The sequence below is a fragment of the Pseudochaenichthys georgianus genome, chromosome 3 (assembly GCF_902827115.2).
Source record: "Pseudochaenichthys georgianus chromosome 3, fPseGeo1.2, whole genome shotgun sequence".
NCBI lineage: Eukaryota > Metazoa > Chordata > Actinopteri > Perciformes > Channichthyidae > Pseudochaenichthys > Pseudochaenichthys georgianus.
This window is the reverse complement of record NC_047505.1, coordinates 23,016,401-23,040,841: the sequence shown is the minus strand read 5'-3', so window position 1 is coordinate 23,040,841 and position 24,441 is coordinate 23,016,401. Positions and strand designations below refer to the sequence as shown.

General features: G+C 38.9%; 1 protein-coding gene across 2 annotated transcripts in view; it reads left to right on the top strand.

Moving 5' to 3' along the window:
* tspan4a (tetraspanin 4a) overlaps positions 1-20,828 on the top strand; it is a 155,286-nt gene extending 134,458 nt beyond the window's left edge. For both annotated transcript variants that reach the window (XM_034103199.1, XM_034103191.2), the window contains 4 exons: positions 7,603-7,704; positions 9,713-9,844; positions 18,158-18,241; positions 20,315-20,828. In XM_034103199.1, coding sequence (XP_033959090.1) covers positions 7,603-7,704; positions 9,713-9,844; positions 18,158-18,241; positions 20,315-20,383 — 387 coding nt within the window. In that variant the 3' untranslated portion in view covers positions 20,384-20,828. The remainder of the gene's footprint in view (positions 1-7,602; positions 7,705-9,712; positions 9,845-18,157; positions 18,242-20,314) is intronic.
* Positions 20,829-24,441: the final 3,613 nt, after the last annotated feature.

The window sequence follows — 24,441 nt, the reverse complement described above, 5'->3', positions numbered from 1 at the left end:
TAACCACACTAAGTATACCCTTATATGTTAGTATGTATACAGAACATGACTAAAAGTGATCCTAAGATGTAACGTTAACCCTTCATACCTCAGTCTACTTTTAAGACACTAAAATAACGTATTCCAATTTGTATTTTGTATTCGCGCGTGGAATTATACCGGCTCTCGTTTCAGTACACATGACAACAGAACTGACAGGCAACCCTCTGAATCCGATTGGCTGTGACTGCATCCACTCAGAGTGTCCGATTCAGAAACGTGACTCTTACACTCTTTACGTCACAAACATAGATGGTGGATGAGAATAGATCTATAAAACGATAAGCAATGCGCCAGAATCAAGGTGAGACTATCCGCATCCTTTAAAACTCTACGCACATTCGTTTCACCTTAATAAGTAATTGACTATTTGAGTGAGTTAAGGCATTAGTTTGCTTCATTAAAGGGTGTTAATGAGTGTTCTCCAGTGCCTTTTGTCTGCTTTAAGGTGTTATTAAGGTAGGGTTAATGTTGCTCTCAAAGTGCACCAGATTGATGCTTTCAACTTCAATATTTTAAAAAAAATCTCCCCTTACTTTTGCTCCTTTATGAGGGTTTCACTTGCATAAAAGAGACACTAAAGGGCACTTGGTTGATAGGGAATTACTGAATGTAAGGTTAATCAAAAACAATGAATGGAGAATTAAATGCCAAATTTCAACCACTGTTAGTGTTTGAAGTAAAACCCCATCAGCTGTTAATGCAAATTACAACATTATCTGATCAAAGACAGGTTTTTAACCATGACAAAAAAGAACCACTTAATTTGTGTTGGCTGGAAATGTGTTGCTTTGATAGTTCACAGTTTGCTGTTTCCCCGGGCAACAAGAGCGCAACATTTCATGATAGTTTTATTGTTTTCTAAATGGCACAGCATGAAATTGAAAAGTGGGCCTGTAACATTTATTTGTCCACCTCAGAGTGTCAGATTGCTTTGGAATTCATTTTATTTGTATACAGTCAACACACCCACGCAATGTTGTGAGAGGCAGATTTATAGAGCAAACTGTTCTGTGATTAACATGGACTGTTGTTAAATCACATTTTGAAAAAACCAACCAAAAAGAAACAGGCAGACAAGATGAAACATGATACATAAAGAGTGTCACATCTTTGTGTGTCCGTTTATGTTAATTCAGTGTTTCTCTTGATTTCCTCAATATGTCCTTTCCGATTAACTGTGTCTTTTGTCTGATTGTTATGAGTCCCTTTCTATATAACACAATGCTGGGAGAATTAGCTTCATGATTTGCCTTGTTAAATGATGTAAGGACAGAGGGTGTTGAATTTGTTCAGATGTAAAGCACCCTGAGACAAATGTGTATTTTTGGAGTATTGGGCTTTATTTATAACATTTAATTGATTGATTAAACTCATAATATTTTTTGGATCATTTAAGGATAATAAAGTTCATTTTCATATTTGTCGAGAGCACAACACTTTGTATTCATGATGGCTACTGCCCCCGTGTTGGGATCCATGATCATGGTAATCTTTTTCCACCGCCTCCTTTATGTATTACAGTGAGTGTTAAATGTTGGAAAGCTTTTCCACATACAGTACAGTGGTTGACAGTTACTAAATACATTTACTCAGGTAAAATCAAGTACACATTTGTTTTTCACCTGAGTATTTCCATTTTATGCTACTTTGGACTTCTGGATTCAGTCAGATATTCCACTTATATTTATTTGACAGCTTTGGTATCTCTGAATATTCAGATTAACAATGCAAAACATAGTCAAATGGGTAAAACCTTAATTAAAAGATCTTAGTACTTCATCCACCACAGGCTAAAAAGACCTCTGGTCAAAAAACATATCCTCTATATCCCTTTAAATTACTTATTATACTGCCAAGGTTCACCACAAAATGAATTCAACAACCCATATTCAACATTGACATGCTGTTTGCCAAAATGAAGGTCATGTTGTTTTTTGGGTGTTTGAAAGTCAACAAGGAGTTCGATGTAGACTGCGGTGCAGTAAAGAGCAAGGTCAGTGGAGATCAATGCATCAATGTCTAATGGGATCGACCATCTAAATATGTAAACAAGGTTGAGCAGCTTCTGTGTGTGTGTGTGTGTGTGTGTGTGTGTGTGTGTGTGTGTGTGTGTGTGTGTGTGTGTGTGTGTGTGTGTGTGTGTGTGTGTGTGTGTGTGTGTGTGTGTGTGTGTGTGTGTGTGTGTGTGTGTGTGTGTGTGTGTGTGTGTGTGTGTGTGTGTGTGTGTGTGTGTGTGTGTGTGTGTGTGTGTGTGTGTGTGCGTGCGTGCGTGTGTGCGTGTGTGTGTGTGTGTGTGTGTGTGTGTGTGTGTGTGTGTGTGTGTGTGTGTGTGTGTGTGTGTGTGTGTGTGTGTGTGTGTGTGTGTGTGTGTGTGTGTGTGTGTGCACGTTCTCACTCCCATCCCGTCACATATTGACGGACGGTCAGGGCCCCTCCCCGTCGCTATATTACGTACAGGGTACCCCTTTCCCGTCATTTTCTATGGGCAGGGCGTCCCATAGACCTTCATTGCGGACACAGCGGACCCCTTGCCCGTCAGGTTTCTACGGGCAGGGCGTCCCATAGACCTTCATAATGCCTATTTTAAGGTTCATTTGGCCATTAAAATGCGTTTTGATCTCATGTTATGCGAGTAATGAGTTTTTATTTCTGATTATTTGTGCAGTACATGTACATGATGTTTAGTTTGCTAGTTATGACGAAGATTACTTCATGAATGTGTACACATTCATGGTTGCTAAGGTGGTTGCTATGGACGCTGCAACAGCTCCCAGACCACGTGATCAACAACAATGGCTGTCCTTCGTGTTATTCTCGGTGAAAATGCCTATTTTAAGGTTCATTTGGCCATTAAAATGCGTTTTGATGTCATTGTATGCGAGTAATGAGTTTTTATTTCTGATTATTTGTGCAGTACATGTACATGATGTTTAGTTTAGTTATGACGAAGATTACCTTACATCTGTGAGGAAAATACACGGGGCTCAGAGCCTCGTATTTTTAAAATCTTTTTTTCCTTCTAATTTATTATTCTTTTCAAAATAACACACTGTTATTTACTCACCAATAACACACAATTATCCTTGCTTTTATTTATTGGTTTAATTCCATAATCTCGGTCTTTTTTGGCGTTCGTCAGGAACTGAATTTAACAATAAAAATAACCGGAAACTGACGTGGGCATTTCGAGCGATTACCCAAGATTCTCAGCTACGCTGATTGGATGTTTTACCCGCAATGCATGCTGGGGTTTGGTGTTTATATTAGATGAAATCCGGAAAACATTTGAAAAGACTAAAATAATACTTAATTCCGAGTGTTCTTGCTTTTCTCTTTGAAAGTCATCACATAACGGCATTGTAATACACGGTTCGGCTGCATTACATATTACAGATATGCCGTAGTTCTTTATTTAGAGCGCCCTGATGAGAAGACCTTTGGAAAAACTGAAGAAATGCCGCCGAAACTGAATAGGCCTACTTGACGTGGATCATAAATATATCAACAATTAAAAAACTTCTCAATTTCTCTTCACACAATACGTCTCCTTGCAGTATCAACACTAATTCGGCTGACTTTTACATTTGATATAATTCATAGATAGGTTATATTTACACCATAACGGTGCACAGCTGATATAATAGGACTTGTAGTTTTTAAAGATATTACTGATTTGAATTGGATTGAATTTTGAATGTAAGAATGTAAATACTGAGTCTGAAATAGTATAGCAATATGCTGTAAAATTATGTGAAAGCATGAATAAAACTACACATCTTCAGATGTTGTACATACAAGTGTCTGTGTGTACCTTGTGTGCCTAGTGGTTAAAGCACGTTATTGAATTATTGTTTTTACGTGTTATATTTGATTAAAAAAATATTAAGAGTACATATACTTTCATAGGGGGAAAGTAGAAGGTCTGTGATAGAAATATAGAATATAAAAAATCAAGAAGATACTATAAGTGATCTCTTCAATAAAACAGTTTAGTGCAGGATGTATAAAGATATTAATAGGAGGAGGTGCAAAACAGAAAAACGAATTAACCTTTATTTAAACATTAAATAACAGATTACGGTCTTCTTTTAAATAAGAAAAAAACGTTGGGGGTATCTATCTACAGATAAATACAAAGTACTTAACGTCTAAAATATTGCTTTCCTGCAATGTTAACTATGTTGAAGCACTTATTTTAACTGATATTATACATATGGATTATACTCTTATGTATGTAGATAGAATAAGAAATGTGCAGAATATGACAGTTTAATGGTGGAGGTACACACATATTGATAGATGTCTTGTAATGCACTGTTGAGGGACCTGTGACCCAAGTTTTTCATTCATTTCATAACTACACCGTAAGTTGTGTATGATATGTCAATACACCTTTAAAATCTTGAAATCTTGAAAGGGATGTGCAAAATAGCCATAATATACAGTCTTTAATTAACTATTAGTAGAGAATAACGAGTAATTAATATACTTTATTACTCGTTTCCATTCATGTCAATTGCAGATACATGTTTAATCTTCTCAAGCACCAACTATCAAATATCTCTCCTGATTGTTGGCACTTGACAATCACCTTACCTGAATTTTACTCAGGTGTAACTAAAGTCTGATTTAAGGGTTGTTTATATTTCACATCATTAATCCAAATCTGCAAAGTAACTCAAATAAGTGTAGTGGAGTAAAAATACCAGGTTACCCTCTGAATTGTAGTGGAGTAGAATTGCAAAGTATCAATGAGTGGTCATGTGGGTATATTAATGCTATATATTGATGCTGCGCATTATGGACAGCGATTTTCACCCATTTATTAATTATATGTTTTACATTTGATAACACCAATGTGTTTAATACTGGCAACTTCTAATTGTGGGAAAAACGAAAACGTTCAGTAGAGACGTCCCATAGAACATTTTGCAAAACACAATAGTGTAGTGTGTAGTTCTGGGGGGGCGTTCGATTCCAGTTTTGGATAGTCTGGCGTGGTTTCGTTCCATTTCAAACAGCTGTTTGACGCTGTAACCTTGGCGCACTGCCACTCCAACATCCAATCCCAGACCTTGAAGAGTAATCACGGGGACTGTAGTCCTAAACGATAGCTGGGGATTCTGGGTAGTGTAGTGTAGTGCCATCCTAAACTCAAACATTTTGACAATCGCAATGATGCTTGAAATGTCCCTTATAGGCCTACGTCTGTTTCCGGTTATTTTTATTTTGAAATTCAGTTCCTGACGAACACCAAAAAAGACCGAGATTATTGAATTAAACCAATAAATAAAAGCAAGGATAATTGTGTGTTATTGGTGAGTAAATAACAGTGTGTTATTTTGAAAAGAATAATAAATTAGAAGGAAAAAAAGATTTTAAAAATACGAGGCTCTGAGCCCCGTGTATTTTCCTCACAGACGTAAGGTAATCTTCGTCATAACTAGCAAACTAAACATCATGTACATGTACTGCACAAATAATCAGAAATAAAAACTCATTACTCGCATACAATGACATCAAAACGCATTTTAATGGCCAAATGAACCTTAAAATAGGCATTTTCACCGAGAATAACACGAAGGACAGCCATTGTTGTTGATCACGTGGTCTGGGAGCTGTTGCAGCGTCCATAGCAACCACCTTAGCAACCATGAATGTGCACACATTCATGAAGTAATCTTCGTCATAACTAGCAAACTAAACATCATGTACATGTACTGCACAAATAATCAGAAATAAAAACTCATTACTCGCATAAAATGAGATCAAAACGCATTTTAATGGCCAAATGAACCTTAAAATAGGCATTATGAAGGTCTATGGGACGCCCTGCCCGTAGAAGCCTGACGGGCAAGGGGTCCGCTGTGTCCGCAATGAAGGTCTATGGGACGCCCTGCCCGTAGAAGCCTGACGGGCAAGGGGTACCCTGTACGTAATATAGCAACGGGGAGGGGCCCTGACCGTCCGTCAATATGTGACGGGATGAGAGTGAGAACGTGTTGGTGTGTGTGTGTATGCCTGTGTGTGTATGCCTGTGTGTGTATGCCTGTGTGTGTGTGTGTGTGTGTGTGTGTGTGTGTGTGTGTGTGTGTGTGTGTGTGTGTGTGTGTGTGTGTGTGTGTGTGTGTGTGTGTGTGTGTGTGTGTGTGTGTGTGTGTGTGTGTGTGTGTGTGTGTGTGTGTGTGTGTGTGTGTTTCTCTCTGATTGTATTGTTGATTTGTAAACTATGTATGTATTTTAGGTTCAGTACCCGTGCATTGCCTCGCGTTGAGCATGTTTATCTCTGTGACTGTGTTCTCACCTACAGTTTGTTTTCTGTGATAGAAAAGCTGATTTCGTTAAATGTTTTTATCTTGTTTGTTTAGGTCTTGACTGCTGATCCAAAGCTTCTAAATGAAGCCTGCATGGATCTGCGTGTAGCTTGTTTATTGAACAACTTGACACTGTATGTTGGCCCAGACAAAGCCGATTTCAGCAGTGGATTTCAAGTGGATTTGTTTCCACTGCTGGCCAAACTTTGTTAGTCTTAATACCTTGTGAAAACACTGTAGGAATTATTAGCAGAGTATGAGCATCGGTTCATTTAGTTGTGCTTAGTGTTGGTGGAATGCAACCAATTACTTTTGCTTAAGTACTGTTTTGAGGTACTTTATGTCACTTTATACTTCTACTAATATTTTACTTTTCTAAATCCATAAAACATTTAAATAACCTAATAGCTACCTTGCAGTTTGTAATTTTTATTCAAATTAACCCCACCTTTACCAGCTACAACAATCAAGAGATGAACACATTAATGCATGACTAAGTCCAATGATATTCATCTTTGGATGTTTATTTATATAATTTAGTAGGATTAGCTTCAAGGGTTTTTGTATCAGAATTGTAATACACTATGATATTTGTGTTATAAGTAAAAGATCTGAGTACTTCCTCCACCTCTGGTGCTTGGCAGGAGAAACTGCAGGCAGTCAGGAATCAACGTGTCTGTTTTTAATGTCACTAAATGCCCAATGCAAGACAAGAAAGTGGGCAAACACAAATACAGATAAAGGGAGCCTTTGTGTGTGCAATCAATACAATAAACCAACAGCACCAAAGTATTCCCATGCCGAGATATTTCAATATGTTTTATTAACCCATGGTATGCTGTATTTGTAATGTGTGTTTTATATTGAGTTTAGTTTTTTCCTTGTATTGTGTTATTGTTTGTGAGACCAAGACAAATGGCCTGCCCTGTTAGAGAAAAAATAAGATGTTATTTATTTCTATTATATTCATGTTTATAATGTGAAGCCTTGGTCTACCATAAATAAATGATTAACAATGAATACTGCTTTTGTAATAATAATTGGATAAGAATTATATTATATTATATTATATATATTATTGTATCAGATTGCACTGCTGTTTTCGAGGAGAACTGGGAATATTTTGGGTTATTTGTTAGCTTTTGAGTTCATTTGTTCCCTGAAAACTCGAACTCACACAGGTAGAAATGAAATATGTTAAATTACAGTGATTGACACAGCCATTTTTCCTTCCCTGTCTTATCAGATTGATCACTACGCCCAAAGGGATCTGAAGAAGGGCCTGCAGCTCTTCGGCACGGAGGGAAACGTGGGTCTGACCAACGCCTGGATGATAGTACAAACTGATGTAAGTTGTGGGGCCACTGGAGGGGACGGGCAGGGCTGATATAAAGCACAAGTTCTGAGTTATTTATCACACAAAGCCCAGACGTTTTAATACATTTTTTTTCCTCTCAGTCACTGTCTGCTGAGGTGATGAAGCTCTTAAAAAAACATCTATTGGGAACAAAACAGTCTATTCAAAATGAACTTCAATGCCATTTAAAAAGTCTTGCAAATTGCCTTGTCAAAAGCTCAGATACATGACTAAATTATTAATTGTTGCAGTGCTTACTTATTGGCAAGGCTTGACCATTTGTTCCACTGTGATCACATTTTATTAAAACAGAGTTGTCAAATGTTGAAGGGCCAATTGATTTCAATCAAATCTAATTGTAATAAAACACTGCAATCCTTCCTGTAGCCAACGGGATCTGGACATTAACAAGGCTGGTATAAAATACTGGCTATCTAAAACCAAATGGCATCATTAAAAGTGTATGAAATGTCTCAACCAACAACAACAACAAGCACTTTTAGCTTTGCAGGTTTAAATGCTGTGGTGAAATGCCGCCAGAGAGATTCATGCAAACACTGTAGACTCTCTGAGGTAATCTTTGTTTCCAGCTCTCACTTTGATGTGCTTTTCCCTTTGTATTATTTATTTATATTTTCTTCACAATGTAATGTGTGGAATAGAGATTTGGAATTAAGGATTGCGGAGGACGGATGCCGCTGCTGGTGAAGTGATAGATTGTACTTGTAGATTTCTCTTTAGACCTTTTTCATATCAGACTGTGTGCTTTAGTTTGGTTCCATTAGCACATGCTCAGTTATCACCGAGTGTTTGGCTCGAGTTTGTGTGCATGCGTGTTTAGTGTCTGCAAGTCATATTGTGCATGTGGGTGCGCGTATAGGGACTGCAGAGGCATTATGACTAGAGAGAAATGTATTGCTATGCAAATAATATATGCTAATGTATGCATGTGTGGGTGTTAATATGCCTTTCTTTTTTTTTAGATAGAAGGTTTTTTTTTCTGCATACAGGATAGTAACACAGTAACACAAATGTAGCTGGAATGAGCCACAATGAATGTGCACTTTCTTCCTGTATGAATGTATGGGGCTCTATACAGTCTGGCTGAGAGGAAGTCCATTAAAGGCAGCTCTCCTTCTATCACCCTTCTCCCTCCCTGGCTTCCCTTGTTCATGCTGAGTCACTGAATAGATTATACAGCAGATGTCCCTGGAGCAAAGTTCACCCTGGATATTATTAATGGCTGCTTATGGAATGGAAGAGAATCTTCACACATGAGGAGAAGTAGTAAAAACATGTACAAAGCGCATAATGCCGGCATAATAAATCATAAAGGGTAACATTGCCTCAATTGTTGTAAACTTTTCAAGGTGAAACACGCTTGAATATTCCGGCTGTGTTGTTTCAAGCCTTTGTTATATACTCAAACTTAAAACTATGCTTCAGATGCTTTCTGGATATCCAAATTGAGCTGTACTTCATGATAAATTGCAGAATTGATCCGTTCTTAAATGAGCGAGTTTTAAATTAACACACAATCTCTGATTCTGTGCACAGAGCAGCGTGTGGAGCAGCTCGAGCAACGTTATTCCTGTGTGGAAATAATGTCCAGTCAATGCACAAAACATCAGGGGCACTTTATCAGTTCACCGAGTACACTGATGAATTGAATTGTGGTGGAAGCCATGATCCCTTATCAAAAATCCATAGCAATCACAAAGGGGGAAGATGTAGATAACAAGAAACAGGCGAGTTAGAAAATGATTTTAGGACTCTGAGACAAATGAGATGTGGATTGTACCAAAAGGGGTTGCAGCTCAATATCAGAAAGATTAAATGTTTTCTACGCCCAGCACATATGATTGTGTTGCCCACTAAATCATATTCTATTCAGGTCAATAATTTAGTTTCCATTAGTGGAGATATCATGCATTAGTATTTTAGTGTCACAGTGATAAAAGGCCAGACTCTCCTGACTCATTGTGTTTCTCTGATGCAGTTTCGCTGCTGTGGAGTCACCAACCACACAGACTGGTTTGAGGTTTACAACGCCAGCCGCGTGCCGGACTCCTGCTGCCTGGAGTACAGCGACAACTGTGGCCTGGACAACCCAGGAACATGGTGGACAGCGGTAAGCTCTGCCATCAAAACCAACATGTGCTTCCAAAAGACACTACCCATAACTAACTTTAATCATTTTATACAGGATTGTATATATCTTTGTTTGCTAAACACATTTCCCAGCAGTATCAGATCACACTAAGCAACCGTTATTAGGCAAAGTTTGATTAGAGTTTGACAACCTACTTAACAAAATGTTTAGTTGATCCTTGCTGGTTAGTTTCTACCTGTGTCAGGGAACCAAGTCTTCATTTATTTCAGGTACAGAACAAAAAATGAAGAAAAGAAAAACTAAGAGAAAAACTAAGTGAGTGGGGTCGTCCCAGTGTTAGTCTAATTTAATTTAAATGCAAATTTGTAATATCCAAAGGCAGGCTAATTCCTCATTTAATCCCAAATCATTCAGGGAACATAATTAATATGACTTAAAATGTCTGCTTTTCTTTTGGTACCAAGGAGATTTAAAAAATTGTAAGTAAGTAAACAGTATTCTATTGAAAAACAACTTGGCCCCAAAATTGTCCAATTAAGCAAAGCCAATAGTGAGGGATTCATAGCTGAATTAATCACTTTTGTCCAGAAGAACTTGACTGCTGGTGCGACTAAAGTTCATCTGACATATAATCAGTTTTTCAGCTCACTGTGAAGAACGTGACATAAACTTAAGAAAGCAACCACACTACTTATGGCACATTTCCACTGCAGCGGGGTAGCCCTGTTTAAGCGTCCCTAAGCGTCCTCGCTCGGGCTGCCTCGCTGGCCGTCCGAGGCCGTGGCGCATTTCCATTACAGTTTAGGACCTGGGGTAGCAACGCAGTGTAGGCGGGGCATCTGTGCAGAGACATCCTGGAACACTTTCACATTTCGAGTTGTTCCGTCAAGCTCCCGCTGGATTTTATCATCCCCAATGAGATGTAGGAACGTCAAAAAATGCTGTGTATAAAAATGCTGCAAGCTTGCTTCTAGATATATATGCGACGCTAGGGATGATCTCGCGCGCGATCTTGTGAAGATTCTCTCTGACCAATCAGCAGTCGAGAGTGTTGACGTCACTAGTTCAGCCCTGGCCTGATAGAACCACGATTTTATGGGGCCGTAAAAAAGAGGGAAAAAGTACCCGCTAGCCGGTGCTACGCTATATGGAAAGGCCACCAAAAACTGGCCTGGCCGCTTGAGGACGATTAAGGACGCTTAAACGGGACTACCCGCTGCAGTGGAAATGCGCCATAAATGGCAACATGTTAGATGTTGTTAAATACTTCACAAATACAAAGAAAAACTGAGCTTTAAAGGTCTTATACCTGAGATGCATATCTTTAAGGTCTCTTTTCCACATAACTCAGTGTATGTTGCGTTATAGTCAACCAAAAGTCCACCGCTGTGATCTCTGACATGTTTGCGATACTCCTCCCTTTATATCATTTTTACGTTTTAAATGCACAGGAAACCTCAAACTGGCTATTTATTCAATTCAATACTTGACTATGTTGATTGTCAGGTTGTGTACTTGTACAACTAAAGAAAGTATTTCAGCAAGTTTAATATAGTGTGAATTTGGGTAATATTCTTTGGCTTATATAAATTATAAGGTGATATATACAATACCATAGCTTAATAAAGTGGTAGAGTTAGATTTTACATTCATAAACATCTATTGGGAATGCTGCAGGTGCATATTCCGTAACACTTGATGGTGGAAACGAGGTCTCTTTTCACATCTTTTAAACCATTAAAATGCCACACAGACTATGTCTCCTGACCATTTTAAAAACGATAACTGATGGCAAACCAGATGAGAAAAAAAGTGTCGGCAATGTAGTTTAACCTCATTAGTGTCATGTGAAAAACATTGCCAAGAGCGGTGAGCATGACTATTCATGCTGGTGAAAACAGGATGTGCAGCAGAGAATTGCGTCAGTCAACAGGGAAGAAATACAAGCTACATAATTTTTTGCAAGTTTGTCTTAATGAATATGTAACAAATGATGTACTATGCTGTGTAATATTGCTACAGAAAGTATGCAAATACATTCATCTGAATATGTAACACGATTTAGAAAGACTAGGATTTGTTACGGGAGAGTTAATTGAGTGTGTCGAGATAATATGTAGTGGGGACAGCTGGTATTAATAACACACTCATTCAGACCATTAATTACTCCGCCTTATTTTGACCTGAGATACTCTGCTGCACTGAAATCTTTTATTGCAGTTGCTTTCCTGAACTGAAGCATATTGTGTCTCACGTGAAAGCAACCACCTGCTCTCTCAACACTCTTCCCATAAAGTTGTCATTAACACAATTAGACCCAACGGGTGTTCAGTCATTAAATTAAGCTAGAGCTAGAAAATATCCTTCCAAATGCTCCTTTTTTCTCACTGTAGCAAATGCCAGTCTGGTTTCATACTGTAAGTCTGGCTCTATCGGACAGAAACAGGCCTCTTGACTAATGGTCCTTTTTGGCAGCTGATGCATCAAATTGTGAACTCCTTCTACTGTAGATGTATACACAATACACATCCTTTGACACAGCAGACCAACCTATTCTTAGCAGGTGTTTCTGACGTTGACTGCAGGCTTCAACAGATGTATCCAAAGGCTCTCTGTCTGTTTTAATTCCCATCTTTAGTCCACTGTTTCCTGTGAGATCCCTCAGGGTTTGATTTTAGGTCCTCTTGATTTATTGGTCCCACCTGACCATACGGCTCAGAAAATGTAATCTTAGATGCAAATGTAGTTAAGCTTTTCTTAATTGGGATATGTTATCCACCTTTTAATTAGAGAAGTAGAAAGCATATGTATAGGCTTACTTGATGGCTCCATTATCAGTCAATACAAAAATGTTTCAACGTGTATTAAAAAGAAGGCAGCCCAACAAGCTGTAAACACAACATTGACATTTAATCATTTTGTAAAGTTAATATCAACGTTTTAGTGAACATTTGCTTATTTACATATCCAGAAAATACGGAGAAACATTTGCATTTGTTTGAAGTGTTTCAGGCCACCTGGCAAATGCTAGCTAATATTCAGCCTGCTTTTATCCTTTGGCTGATCACGGCCAACTTCTGAGATAAAATATCTGGCTCTTTAGCGACTGAATGCTCCAGCTTTTTGACTGAACACAGCTGCCTGATGCAGATGGAAACAAGGTTAACAGAAGTGCTTAATGAGCCCAAACTGTAAAGTTGTAGGCTGTAAAATATGAAAGCAATTAGCTTAAAGACAGTACCATCACTTTATGTAAAGGAACACAAGAGGTGAGGAGAACTGTAGAGTATTTTGGTTGAACAAGATTAGTCTCTAAAGTTATTGGTTAGAGTATCTCTGATAAAGTAATTTATTTCTACATGGACATACATGTGTCAGTTTGTAAACAACACAGAAGAACCAGGTTAATGCTTCAATAGCACATACTGCATTACACATTTTCGGAAAAAAACATTTCCTAAACTAAATAAAACAAAAGGTAGTTTATCTTTAAACCCGCGTTACCTGAGAAGTCTCATAGCTATAAAAGGAAGAAACACTATCTTTGCTTGTTTACATCTAAATGCTCATAACTTATTCAGTTCACTTAAGAAAGACAAAATGAAAAGATCAGAAAAGCAGCAAACCTACACAACAGCTGCTGTTCAGCTCTGCTAACTGCAAAAGCTGATTATTGCACTATTATTTGGAGGATCAGTATGAAAGATAATGTGTCAAAATCAGCAGTGATGTCAGGGAAGTTCAAAATAAGTTTGAAGTCAACGCAATGTCGTCATTAACAAACGGAGGCCAATTAACAGTCAGAGTAGTCAGCCTCTGTCATCCATACAACAGGCCCTGTTAATCATAATGAGTGAAGATGATGAACATGGCAATGATTTCAGCGTAGCTTCAGATGTTATTGAGTCGATGCAACAAAATGGAAAACGGGTTATTTCAAAAATCATATCAAGTGGGCCAGATGTCGTCTGAAGAAAGAGTCACGGTTGGTTGAGCTCCACATTAGATCTGTCTGTCACACATCTCTTTAAAAATGAAATACATTTCAAGTAAAAACAAATTTCATTCAAAGAGTATACAATATCCCATATCACGCAATTTGAGGTACATGGTCTCTTAAGTAGCTGTTTTCACCATATCACACGACCTTCATCTGCAAAGGGAGGCCTCTAGTTGTCATGGGAAACTATTCAGTGCTTAAAAAAAATTGTTATTGAGAGGAGAAAGTAGCTAAGTTGGTATGACGACAAAGCAAATTCTGCTGATGAAAGTTCCAGGCACTACTTAATGAACCTTGTGTGGAGCTTTTATCATCATGCAGTGGAATATAATGTTATCAAACTCCGAAAGACTGCCTTGTGTATGTTCTGCAGTCAGCCAGAAAACCTCTTTCAAACCATCTCATTCTTTAGTTTAGTTACTGAAATAAATCTTTAGTAAACCTTGTCACCCTTGCAAATGGCAGATGACACGAAAAGCCACCATAGTCACAGGTGGGAGTAGACAGCCTTTCATCCTTAAATGCAAACCCTTTGCAGCTTTATTTAATGTGTCCACTCAGCAGAGGAAAGGCCAAACTTCAGCTATTTTCGATTTTAGAAAGGAAAGCCATAACCTTTGAAAATGCATTTCTTATACCTTCCCTGATACCCCATTCTGCATAACCCAGTTGCAAATCTTTCTAATTGATGCACATTTACATCCTTCAGGTGACAGCTTGTTGGCCTTCACGTACAGACCTCTGAATCCCACCAGCCCTTCTGAAAGAAAAATTCATCTGGTGGTTTTATTAATGCTGGCCCCGCCGATATAGAACTCATTCAGTTTACATTGAACCATTACAGTTCTCTCAATACAACTGATTTCTTTTTATATCCATATCTTTCCTTTTCCATTTTCAAGTACTTATTGTAACCCTTAAGTGTGTTAAACATGAATGGAGCAAGGCCACTTACACAACCATGTGTAATGGCAGTTACACACTGGAGTGGAATAAAGCTGGATCCTTGGTGTAAGGTCTATGTCAGCCAGGTATTTGTGAAAACAAGAAAGTATCTCCTTATGCTCTGATTGATAGCAAATACAAATATACACACATGTTGGTTTGATGCACACACAGATACATTCATAGTTTAAAAGCAGCAAAGTGTCCTCTGTAGGTAGATAACGTGGGGGTTTTGAACATTGAGAGTTCAATTGCCATACAAATAACAGCATTGGTTGTTCAAATGCAGACAAGCAGCAGTCACCATACTTATACAATCAATCAGTTCTTTTGCTTGAGTGTTCAGCTTCTCACAAAATGTCTCCGTCCTGGACTGCTGTGGTCTCTCTTATTGCTGCTTGCACTTCTTGGTTGGTTCTCTCCCACTCTCCCACTCTGTCCTCTGTCCTCGGTCCTCGGTCTCTCCCAGTATGTCTTCCTGCTGCTCTTCTTCTTGTATCGGCAGGGCTGTTACCTGCAAATTGACTCCAGGTGCTTTTAATTGTGGCATGTCAGTGTCAATAGGCACTGCGGAAGTACAGGGATTTAAATCAAAGTCTAAACATTTCCAAATTAAAGCATGCAACAGGAAGTACAACCAGTTAAAAAACCCACAATGCATCGCTCACAATAAAATCAGCCTTAAAAGTATAAAACTGTCCAATTAAACTATTCAAAATACTTCGGCATGTATTTTACTCTCTCAAAAATGTGGATTTTTGATTAACGATATGTTCAGCTTTTCTTTTGAGTCTTTTAGCTTGATATCATTGCTCCTCATGCTGAATTCCTGCAAGAAAGAGTGAGACCTTATTCTGTGCAAAATTACATATTTGAACTAAACTCAAACTGAAGCTTGTGTGAGGCTTTGTGAGTCTGAGTTATATATAATTATCTGCCTCCACTGCAGCTCTATACTGAAACATCATCGTGCTTCTCTCTGTTAATACAATTGTAATGACAGCACGGTACTAGTCCTATCAAAGTGATACTGATACAGAGAGAGTACTTGAACTGATACTTTTTTTCCTACAGACCAGGGGTTGCCGCTGCTGCAAAAGTGAAGCAACCAAGCTGCAATCAAATAACACTTGCAGTGATTGGCTTTGTGCAAAACTCTAAATAGAAATAGGGGTGTTTTTTCTAGACTTTAGTTTGAAAACTTTCTAATGTTGACTGGACAAACGTCATTGATAATAGGTACTGGGTTGTTTCACTAACTTAGATACCAAGCCACACTCAGGAAACAAAGGGGCAACTTGAAGAGTTGTGACTGGAAGACATCTCACATTTGTTTGAGAAAGTGAACCTACCTTTTGTTACTCTGTAACCATGACCTTGAACTGTCATTAACTATAACCAGTTTGTTTTCTGAGCCTAAATAAACCTTATTTTCCATATAACAGCGATTAGGGATGTTTTGAGAGGCATGGTTTATATTATTAATGATAATTTGTTACGGCCTGTGTCACAAAATAATGTAAGCCCAATTATACACCTACTGAGTTTTCCGAGCTTTAAAGTGAGCCTCCTACGCAGAACAGAACATCTTCTTATCAGAGAGGAGGAGGACAGAGAGGGAGGTGCAGCAAGTCCAGGCAAGGGAGTGCTGATGAGAAATCACATAAAGACCGGGACAGAGACTGCTGTGTCAGCACGGACCACCGAGAGCCCCCCACTGGAGCTGTATCCAGAGTTTTAAAGTTGCATACTTTTCAACACTCCCTGTGCTGGGATTGGTCCAGCAGGTTCAGGTTCACTTGTTTGTTTTTATGGTTTCATAGGAGTCTGCAGTGGACGGCGTACAATACAAATATGAATTTATTTATTCTCAGGTGCAGCGCTGTGGTCCAGGTTGCCGTTTAGCTGCGGTTTAATAAATAACACTGAAGCTCAATACATTTTTGGCTGACTGCAAGACTTTCCATATTGATCCAGCAGAGAATTATTTCCCCTTGTGTTATGGAAAACATATATTTTGTTCTTCCCTGATGTCTCAGCAGTGAAATGTAGAGTAGTGTTCGGTTTCACCTGCTCTGACTCAGCTTCTTGATGTAAGGAGGTTTTTAAACAAGCACAACCGGGAAGGCATGTCTGCAGAAATGAATAATTAATTTAGAGCAGCGGTGTAGACTGTTATGATAGCACCTTTTTCCTTTTTTACAGTATGTCAGACAGTCTTTGCTCTAAAGTTACATAATCAAACACACAGTGTGGCACACACATCTTTTAAATGTCTTCTGAAGAGGTGAAGGAACCACCTGGCAATTGTCCCTCCCATCTGCTTTAATGTCACCTTCAACTGTTCTTAGAAAGCTTTCTTTTCTTTCAGCATTCATTCCCTTCTCATTACTTGCTCACATCCCTGACCCAGAAGGGCCTTTCGCTATTTTCTCTATTAATGATAGTTCAAACCGGAGAGACGCGATGTAAGGAATACATATTTATTGTTTACACGTCATATGAATGAAATGATTGCCATGATAATACAAAAGGAGAATGGAATGGTGTTTGGCGATTAGGCCCCGGTTTGCAGGATAATCATTCAGGAGGGAAAGAACCGCTCCGATGAAATCCCCGGGGTCTTGACACTGGTGGTGGTGATAAGTAGGTGGGACCGGTCTGAAGAAGGAAGTTTAGCTTTGTCCTGGAGGAGACGGGAGGCGAGAGGGGTGACAACTGACAGGGAGGAAGAGCAGGTATTTAAGGAATTTAGCCTGTGCAGCAATTGGCTGCTGAGGGGTGACGCCCTCGTATTTAATGAGGGGGGAGGGAGCGAGTGACGTGTAAGTGACTCGTGTTAGGTCTTCCTTATTGAACTTGCGCTAAAGCTTTCATTTATCTTTCCTTTCTTCTTTTTTGGGACCCTATACTGCTCGAGGACATTTTCCCAGAGCTTGAAAAGTGATTTTGAAATATATTCTAGGTTATGACAAAAGAAAAGGTGAAGCAATGAAAGGGTTTTTTGTCAAGCTGCCTTCAAGATACATTCAAGCAATGCCAGACATGAACAATTCAGCCTATTCCCATGTCTAAATGACATCTATGGTGGATGGCTGCTCCTCTATCCACATTACTCCTGTGTGCAGTGCACAGCTCAGGGGAAACAAGGACAGTGGAGAGTTGCTTGAGAATTAGAAAGTTTACCCAAAGAATATTAGGTCAGAGGAGGAGAAGGAAGATAAAGGTGTTGCTACTGGGAATATGTTAGCCAAAGAACATTTAATAACACAGCTAAAGTAGGAGAATAACTGCTGTAATGTATCATATAGCTCTGAATATCTAAATGCTTACATTTTGTGGTTGTTGTTTTTTTGTGCTAATGCTGTTTGTGTTTGTCTTCACAGCCGTGCTACGAGAGGGTAAAGGACTGGCTTAATGAGAACCTGGTGGCTCTTTGGATCTTTGCTCTATGCACAGCACTTACTCAGGTAATTACAGTTTTAAGTTGTGCTAGTTATTTTTTCAGCAGTCATTAACTGGGTGCTTGCTATCTGCAGCCTGAGACAGAGGCTTTTTCTTTGTGATGAATAAACCTAATAGTCGCAACGTCCTCTGCATTAAAAGCTGAACAGAGGATTTATCTGGACTTGTAAGCCTCTTGTGTTTCCGCTGTGGACCACATAGGAGGATTTGACTTTCCGTAAGAAAAATGTATTTCTCCTTTCAGCCAAGTGGTACGTGATGCGTTTACACAAGCTGTGAGGAGAAATACTCTGTTCTTCAAAGCATCCATCACAAGAGGATCCTGTGAGGCTGCAGGCTCCTTTTCAGTCAACGGTTAGATCCTCTGTGCCCTTCTTCAAAATCTGTACAGCAAAAGGAAAATGAGAAAAAGACACAATCTTTTCCACTTCACCCCAATATCCGAGATGTTTGCTGGCTGACTCAAGTATGCTTTAAGTACAGGAAAGAAAAGCAAACGTGTTAATGTAACTCTACGAAATCATCTTCAGCTGCTGCAGACCTGCTACCTCATCAGATCTGACTAGTAGTTCATGATGTTCAATGTTAGCCAACTTTAGAGGAACTGATAACAGTCATTACTCAATGACAGTCATGTCTTTCTGTTTTTACCATTGTTACGTTACACTTTAGCATCATTCATTAGCTTTGATTATTATTAATTGTGTGTTTTGCATTAAGGAGTTTGGTTGAGCACAGCTTTTTCAAAGTCGTCCAATACAGATTTAAAATAAATGTCACAATATGTTTATATAGAAATGGGAAAAAAGGATGGGGTTTTTTTTAGATGGTTTACAGCCATTAAATCCATAATTTGTAACACATGGAAATGGTTAATATGAATGCGAGAGCACCTTATTTCATCCATCAACGGAAACACATACTCAGACTACTTCTACATTAAGCCATCTGAATTTTAAAACAGTATTTATGCATGAAAATTATTTGTGTCTACAAATACAGTAAATGTGTTTCCATACTGTTTTTCTCAATGAACAGTTACACACATAAACAACACAAAAAGAGTAAATCTGTTCTTGTTTTTCTCTAACATTTTGTTCTACTGCACAACAGGCGGCCCAGATTAACAATGATTTGGTCGTGTTACTTTAATACCACAGCTGTGTATTTGGCTCTATTGACATTTCAAATGAATGATGGCAGATAAAGTTGGAGGGGACTTAAAGTTGTCCTCTAAACCCTTCCGACACACAAAGCAGTTTTTTTTCTCTCAGTTTTGCTAAAGCTCTTCAGTTTACCCCATCGAAACATAAGCTGGAATGTTAGGATGTACACTCTGGAGGCCATTTTGGTTATGCTTATTTTTGGGGTGAGAAAAATTCAGTTTTAGTTTCATTGGAAGACTGACACAGAGAGATACAAGATGCTCAAATGTCACCAGCTTAATGTGGATGCATTCTCACACTCCCATACATACTGCATAGTTATGTGCAGAACATTTTATTTTCAATATATTATTGCTCTTACAGCTAATGTTATGTTTGGATGTTTGTGTATTTTTTATCTTTTGTGGTGCCTATTCTTTTTTGCGCACATTTAGTTAATGATGAACTAAAAAAACGTAGGAAATGGGCCATCTGATGTCAACAGTGAAAATGACTGTAAAACTTTAAAATCTATATTTTGTTCAACACAAATGTTGACTTACTTGGCATTTAGATAGTCATCTGGTAAAAAATAAGAAAAAGTTGTAACAACAGAGTGGCATTCAAATTGAAGAAGCGATTATGTGTATTTCACTGAGATAGAGGAAAACAGTTTTTGTTTTATTAGAAAAACAGAAGTGTGTCCCCCAACTCCAATCTGTGCGATAAACCGAAATGAATATTGCGCAGATTGGATGCTGTTGCGGATGCTTTTCTTTTTATCATTCAAGAAATAAATGTAATGAGATTTTAGATATGGGTAAAATGTTTTTGAAGTTTATTGTAAAAACATGTATTATGCCTAACATTTCACTGACTACACATCTGAAGCCATTAACACCAGGTTTTAATGGGTGATTTGTGTTTGTGCAGATCCTGGGCCTGGTCTTCTCCATGACAATGTTCTGCCAGGCAGTGAAAGTAGAGACCTTCTACGCCTAGCGATCGACCCATCCCTCGCTCTTCAGCACACTTGGATTGTTTCTCATCAGAGAGGGACAAATATAGACCCCCTCCACCTCCTCCTCTTCCTCCTCCTCTTCCTCCTCCCTCGAAAGACTTTTCTTCCCTTGTCCTCTCTGTGACATTCCCTCTCGGGTGTCACCACTTCACAGTTTTTCTGCTAACTATCAAGACGCACAGTGTCAGTGTTTTATCTGAGTCGGTTCCTATGGTTTGCTCTATGTCAAAAAGCTAATTTGTGTGATACATTTTATGAAGCAGTAATATGAACTTGTATAAAAAAGTGTAACCCTCCTTTTTTTTAATAAGTGTTTTGTTCTAAATTATTTCATGGTTTGTATGTGTTTTCAAAATGAGAGCTACAGTTGGGGACTGAGTGAAGTGCTGCAAGTGCATGTCTCCTGCGATGGTGTATTAAATGTTCTGGCTCCACTAAACAGCATGCGTCATCTTGTCATTCCTCAACAGGAAGGGTTTCACGTGTAATCCTGCTGTATTCATGCCCTAAACCCTCGATGACGAACACAGGAAATTCTACGGTAGCTACGGTTTATATATTGCCTCAGCCTAGACATTCTGGAGTCATTAAAAAGATGAGGAAGCACTTAACTAAACAGGAATTAATTAATTAGATAAATCAAATAAAGGGAAAGGGAACTACTTTGTGACTCTCTGCCCTATGTGGCTTTTTCACTGAGTGGATTTATATAGGACACAAGAATAACACAGTCTACAATGAAAAAATACTCTTCCGGAGAAATTTAAAATGAACAACTAACGGGATCCTGCAGACTGGCCCGGGGCGATTTCCCTCCCAGCACCCATCACAGCTCCAATGACAAAGATTCATCTGCAGGCTTTGAACCCCCCTCTGGCTCTTTGGTGACTCCTTCAATTCCTTTTTTCCTTCCTTCCTTACCTTGGGCGTAAAGTATAACCCATCCTATAAGTACACCAGAGACACACTTTGATTTAACAGCTCAACGGGGGAAATGCCTTAAGAGGTGTCTTTAGCTGCAGATTGAGGTCTACTGCTGGTGCTGGAACTCTTTCAGCATTTATTACGATGTTCTTCTCCCTGTGCTACCTTTTTTTTCAAACCAGTTGGACCTATGAGACCAACATGCCTGGAACCTTCAAATATGTGGCAACGTTTTATAACCCCCCTATTTAATTTCAAAGATCAGCCTGCAGGTGGGGCTATGCCAGGATCTATTTTGACTCATGGAAAATAAAAACATCTTCTTCTTCTTTCGTGTAACGTCAGAGGTCCAACTCGGTGTTGTGTAGCCATGCCCGCATCTCTGGTCCTACGTCGAAGAGGCTGGCTTCCGAGGGTGGTCTATATATAAAAAGATCTAATTTACTAAGCTACAATGTTGTGTGGTGAGAAGAGTGTTGTTCCAAAAGAGGCACAGTGTACTGGCTCAGAAATGCAACAAGTTTGACCTTCAAAGTATGACACAGTAATCGGTCAAAACTGGAACACATAACCAGAAGAATGGGATAATGGTGAGGAATCATCAATCAATTTCAGACAAAGGGTCAAGCAGGCAGAAACTAAGGCTGTAAAGCAAGAATGAATGCAACCTATAGCAATGTGGCTGAGAATAAGAGGAGATGGCCTGGTAAAAATACTGCTATGCTGAGCAGGAAATGGGAAGCAGGTGAGTAAGTGGAAGGTCAATTGATAGAAATGGAGCTCAGAGGCTAGATGTGAAATGACAGAAAGAGTCTGCATGGGGGGAGAAAGAGGCAACAGAATAAATATTGTCTGGACAGGCCTTTGACACTCAGTTTGGTAAAGACTTTGTCCGTACACTAAAAAACTGTCAAACTGCATTTCCTGTCCAGGCAGCCAGAAATGACTCTGCCCAAGCAAAAATAATAAGTATCTTTCCTGCTATCTGGTTTCTGCTGTTAGTTGACACGCTTTCACACCAAGTACTTTTCCCAGGAATAGTTCCCGGAACTTTTATTTCCTGGAACTATCTAGTAAATCGCGGAATAAGTCCTAGAGGGTTCTGGTTCTTCTGGTTCTTCTGGTTCTTCTGGTTCTTCTGGTTCTTCTTCTTCTTCTTCTTCTTCTTCTTCTTCTTCTTCTTCTTCTTCTTCTTCTTCTTCTTGGTGACGTGTGTTGTCTCGCACAACAACACACGTCACCAAGATGGCCATCACTACTGTCTTGCCAAAAAAGGGATTGACTACCCTCACTATCACCACAATGAAACACGTCCAGAAGAATGTCATGCAAAGCTGCCTGCCTTCGATTCTCTCTGAACTGCCTGGTCTTTTTAATGTTTAATGTCAACCATTTGTGCAGATAGCATGAAGTAGAGAAGATCGGCGATCGCCGATGCTAGCGTTAGCATTTCTCCCCCGGGCTTCAATTGTGTATTATAGAATGATCACACCGGTGACAGTACTCTTCAAAGGGTTCACGAAATATGACTACTACTCTTACTGTTCAACATTTTGGGTTACTTAATGTTACTTCATGTTAAGGCCAATAAAAATGACAAGGCTAAGCTGGCTGTAATGCTAACTAACGTGCTTGCTACTAGCTAGTTAGCTAACTTTATCCAGCACTCCTGGTCCTTTCATCAGACGGGAAGCGAAAGAACGAGCAAGACCCATTGCTGGTATGATTACAACCTGGTACTAAGCACACAGGCATTTTGTTAAAGATATCTTATCTTAGCTATCACTTATATTTAGCGGAGAAAAACAATTATGACATCAGGACATTACTTACGCGACTCTGGGATTTGTAGACTTTCTAGTTGCGTATTTTTCATAGTCTTATATTTCAACAGTTTTACGACTTTTTTTTACATGGAAATTATTTTTTAAGCTAACAACCATCTGTGTAATTCATGGCACAATTCAAACGGGATCGAAAGATAAGTTTTCTCTCGCCATTGACTTCATTACATAATTTTTCCGAAATAAGGTCCCATGAGGTCCACCGGAAAGGGAGGGACTTTGCCGGCCACCCGAAGTCCCCGGCCGGAAGTCCCCCGGAGTTGGAGGACTTGGTAGACTCCCAGCAGCTTCTACTGAAACCTTCCGAGTAAATCGCCAGAAGCGCCGACACCTCCTCATCACTCCACCGCTCCCATGTTTTCTTTTGTGTTGCCATAAGTTAGTCTCTCTCCGTTGGTGCGCTGGGCTAATGCTAATAATGCTGACATAATTCTTTTTTGGGATGCCATTTTCGTTGTTGGGAACGTAACTGGTTTGCAAAGAGGAGAAGGACTTTCTGTTTTTTACACAATAGAACTGATAACCATGGATGTGCTTACAAAGGAAGTTATTTTGTTCACCTGCATGTAGAGCATATCCCATGGCTACCCAGACAAATACAATCTGAAGTGTTTTTGTGTTCTACCTTACCATCAACTAATGGTGCTGCTGGATACACAGGGATCAACAGATTTTACAGCAGTAGATCTCCACTTTCGGTTAGAAGGAGTGATGAAAAACAACTTCTGTACATGGTGTAGTGACATTAAATATAGCTGAATATAATCCCAGCATGCACAGGGCAAAAGGCAGTGTAAGGCAACTCAATAGACATACACTGTAAAATGTTTGGCTGTAAAATTACAGTAAATGACTGGCTACTAGTTGCATGGATTTCACAGTAATTGACTGTAAATATTTCACAGTAATTGACTGTAAATATTTCACAGTAATTTACTGTATATATTTTACAGTAAATTAGAATAAAAGCACAACTAAATACTGTGACTTTACAGTTGCCATGCCCATGGAATTACTGTGATATAGCAGTACAGAGCTGTGGTATTATGGTACCTTGCTGTACATACATTACAGTAATTACTTGTATTTTCACACTTTTACTGTAGAAGTAATGCAACACATTAGCCAGTAATTTACTGTAAATATAAAAATGTAAATAATATGATAATATATTGTAAATTTGACTAGTTAACTTAGATTTTACCATAACTATATTCAATCAGCTCAATCAACAAAGAAAAACAAAGAAAATGCCCATTTTAACTTTGTAT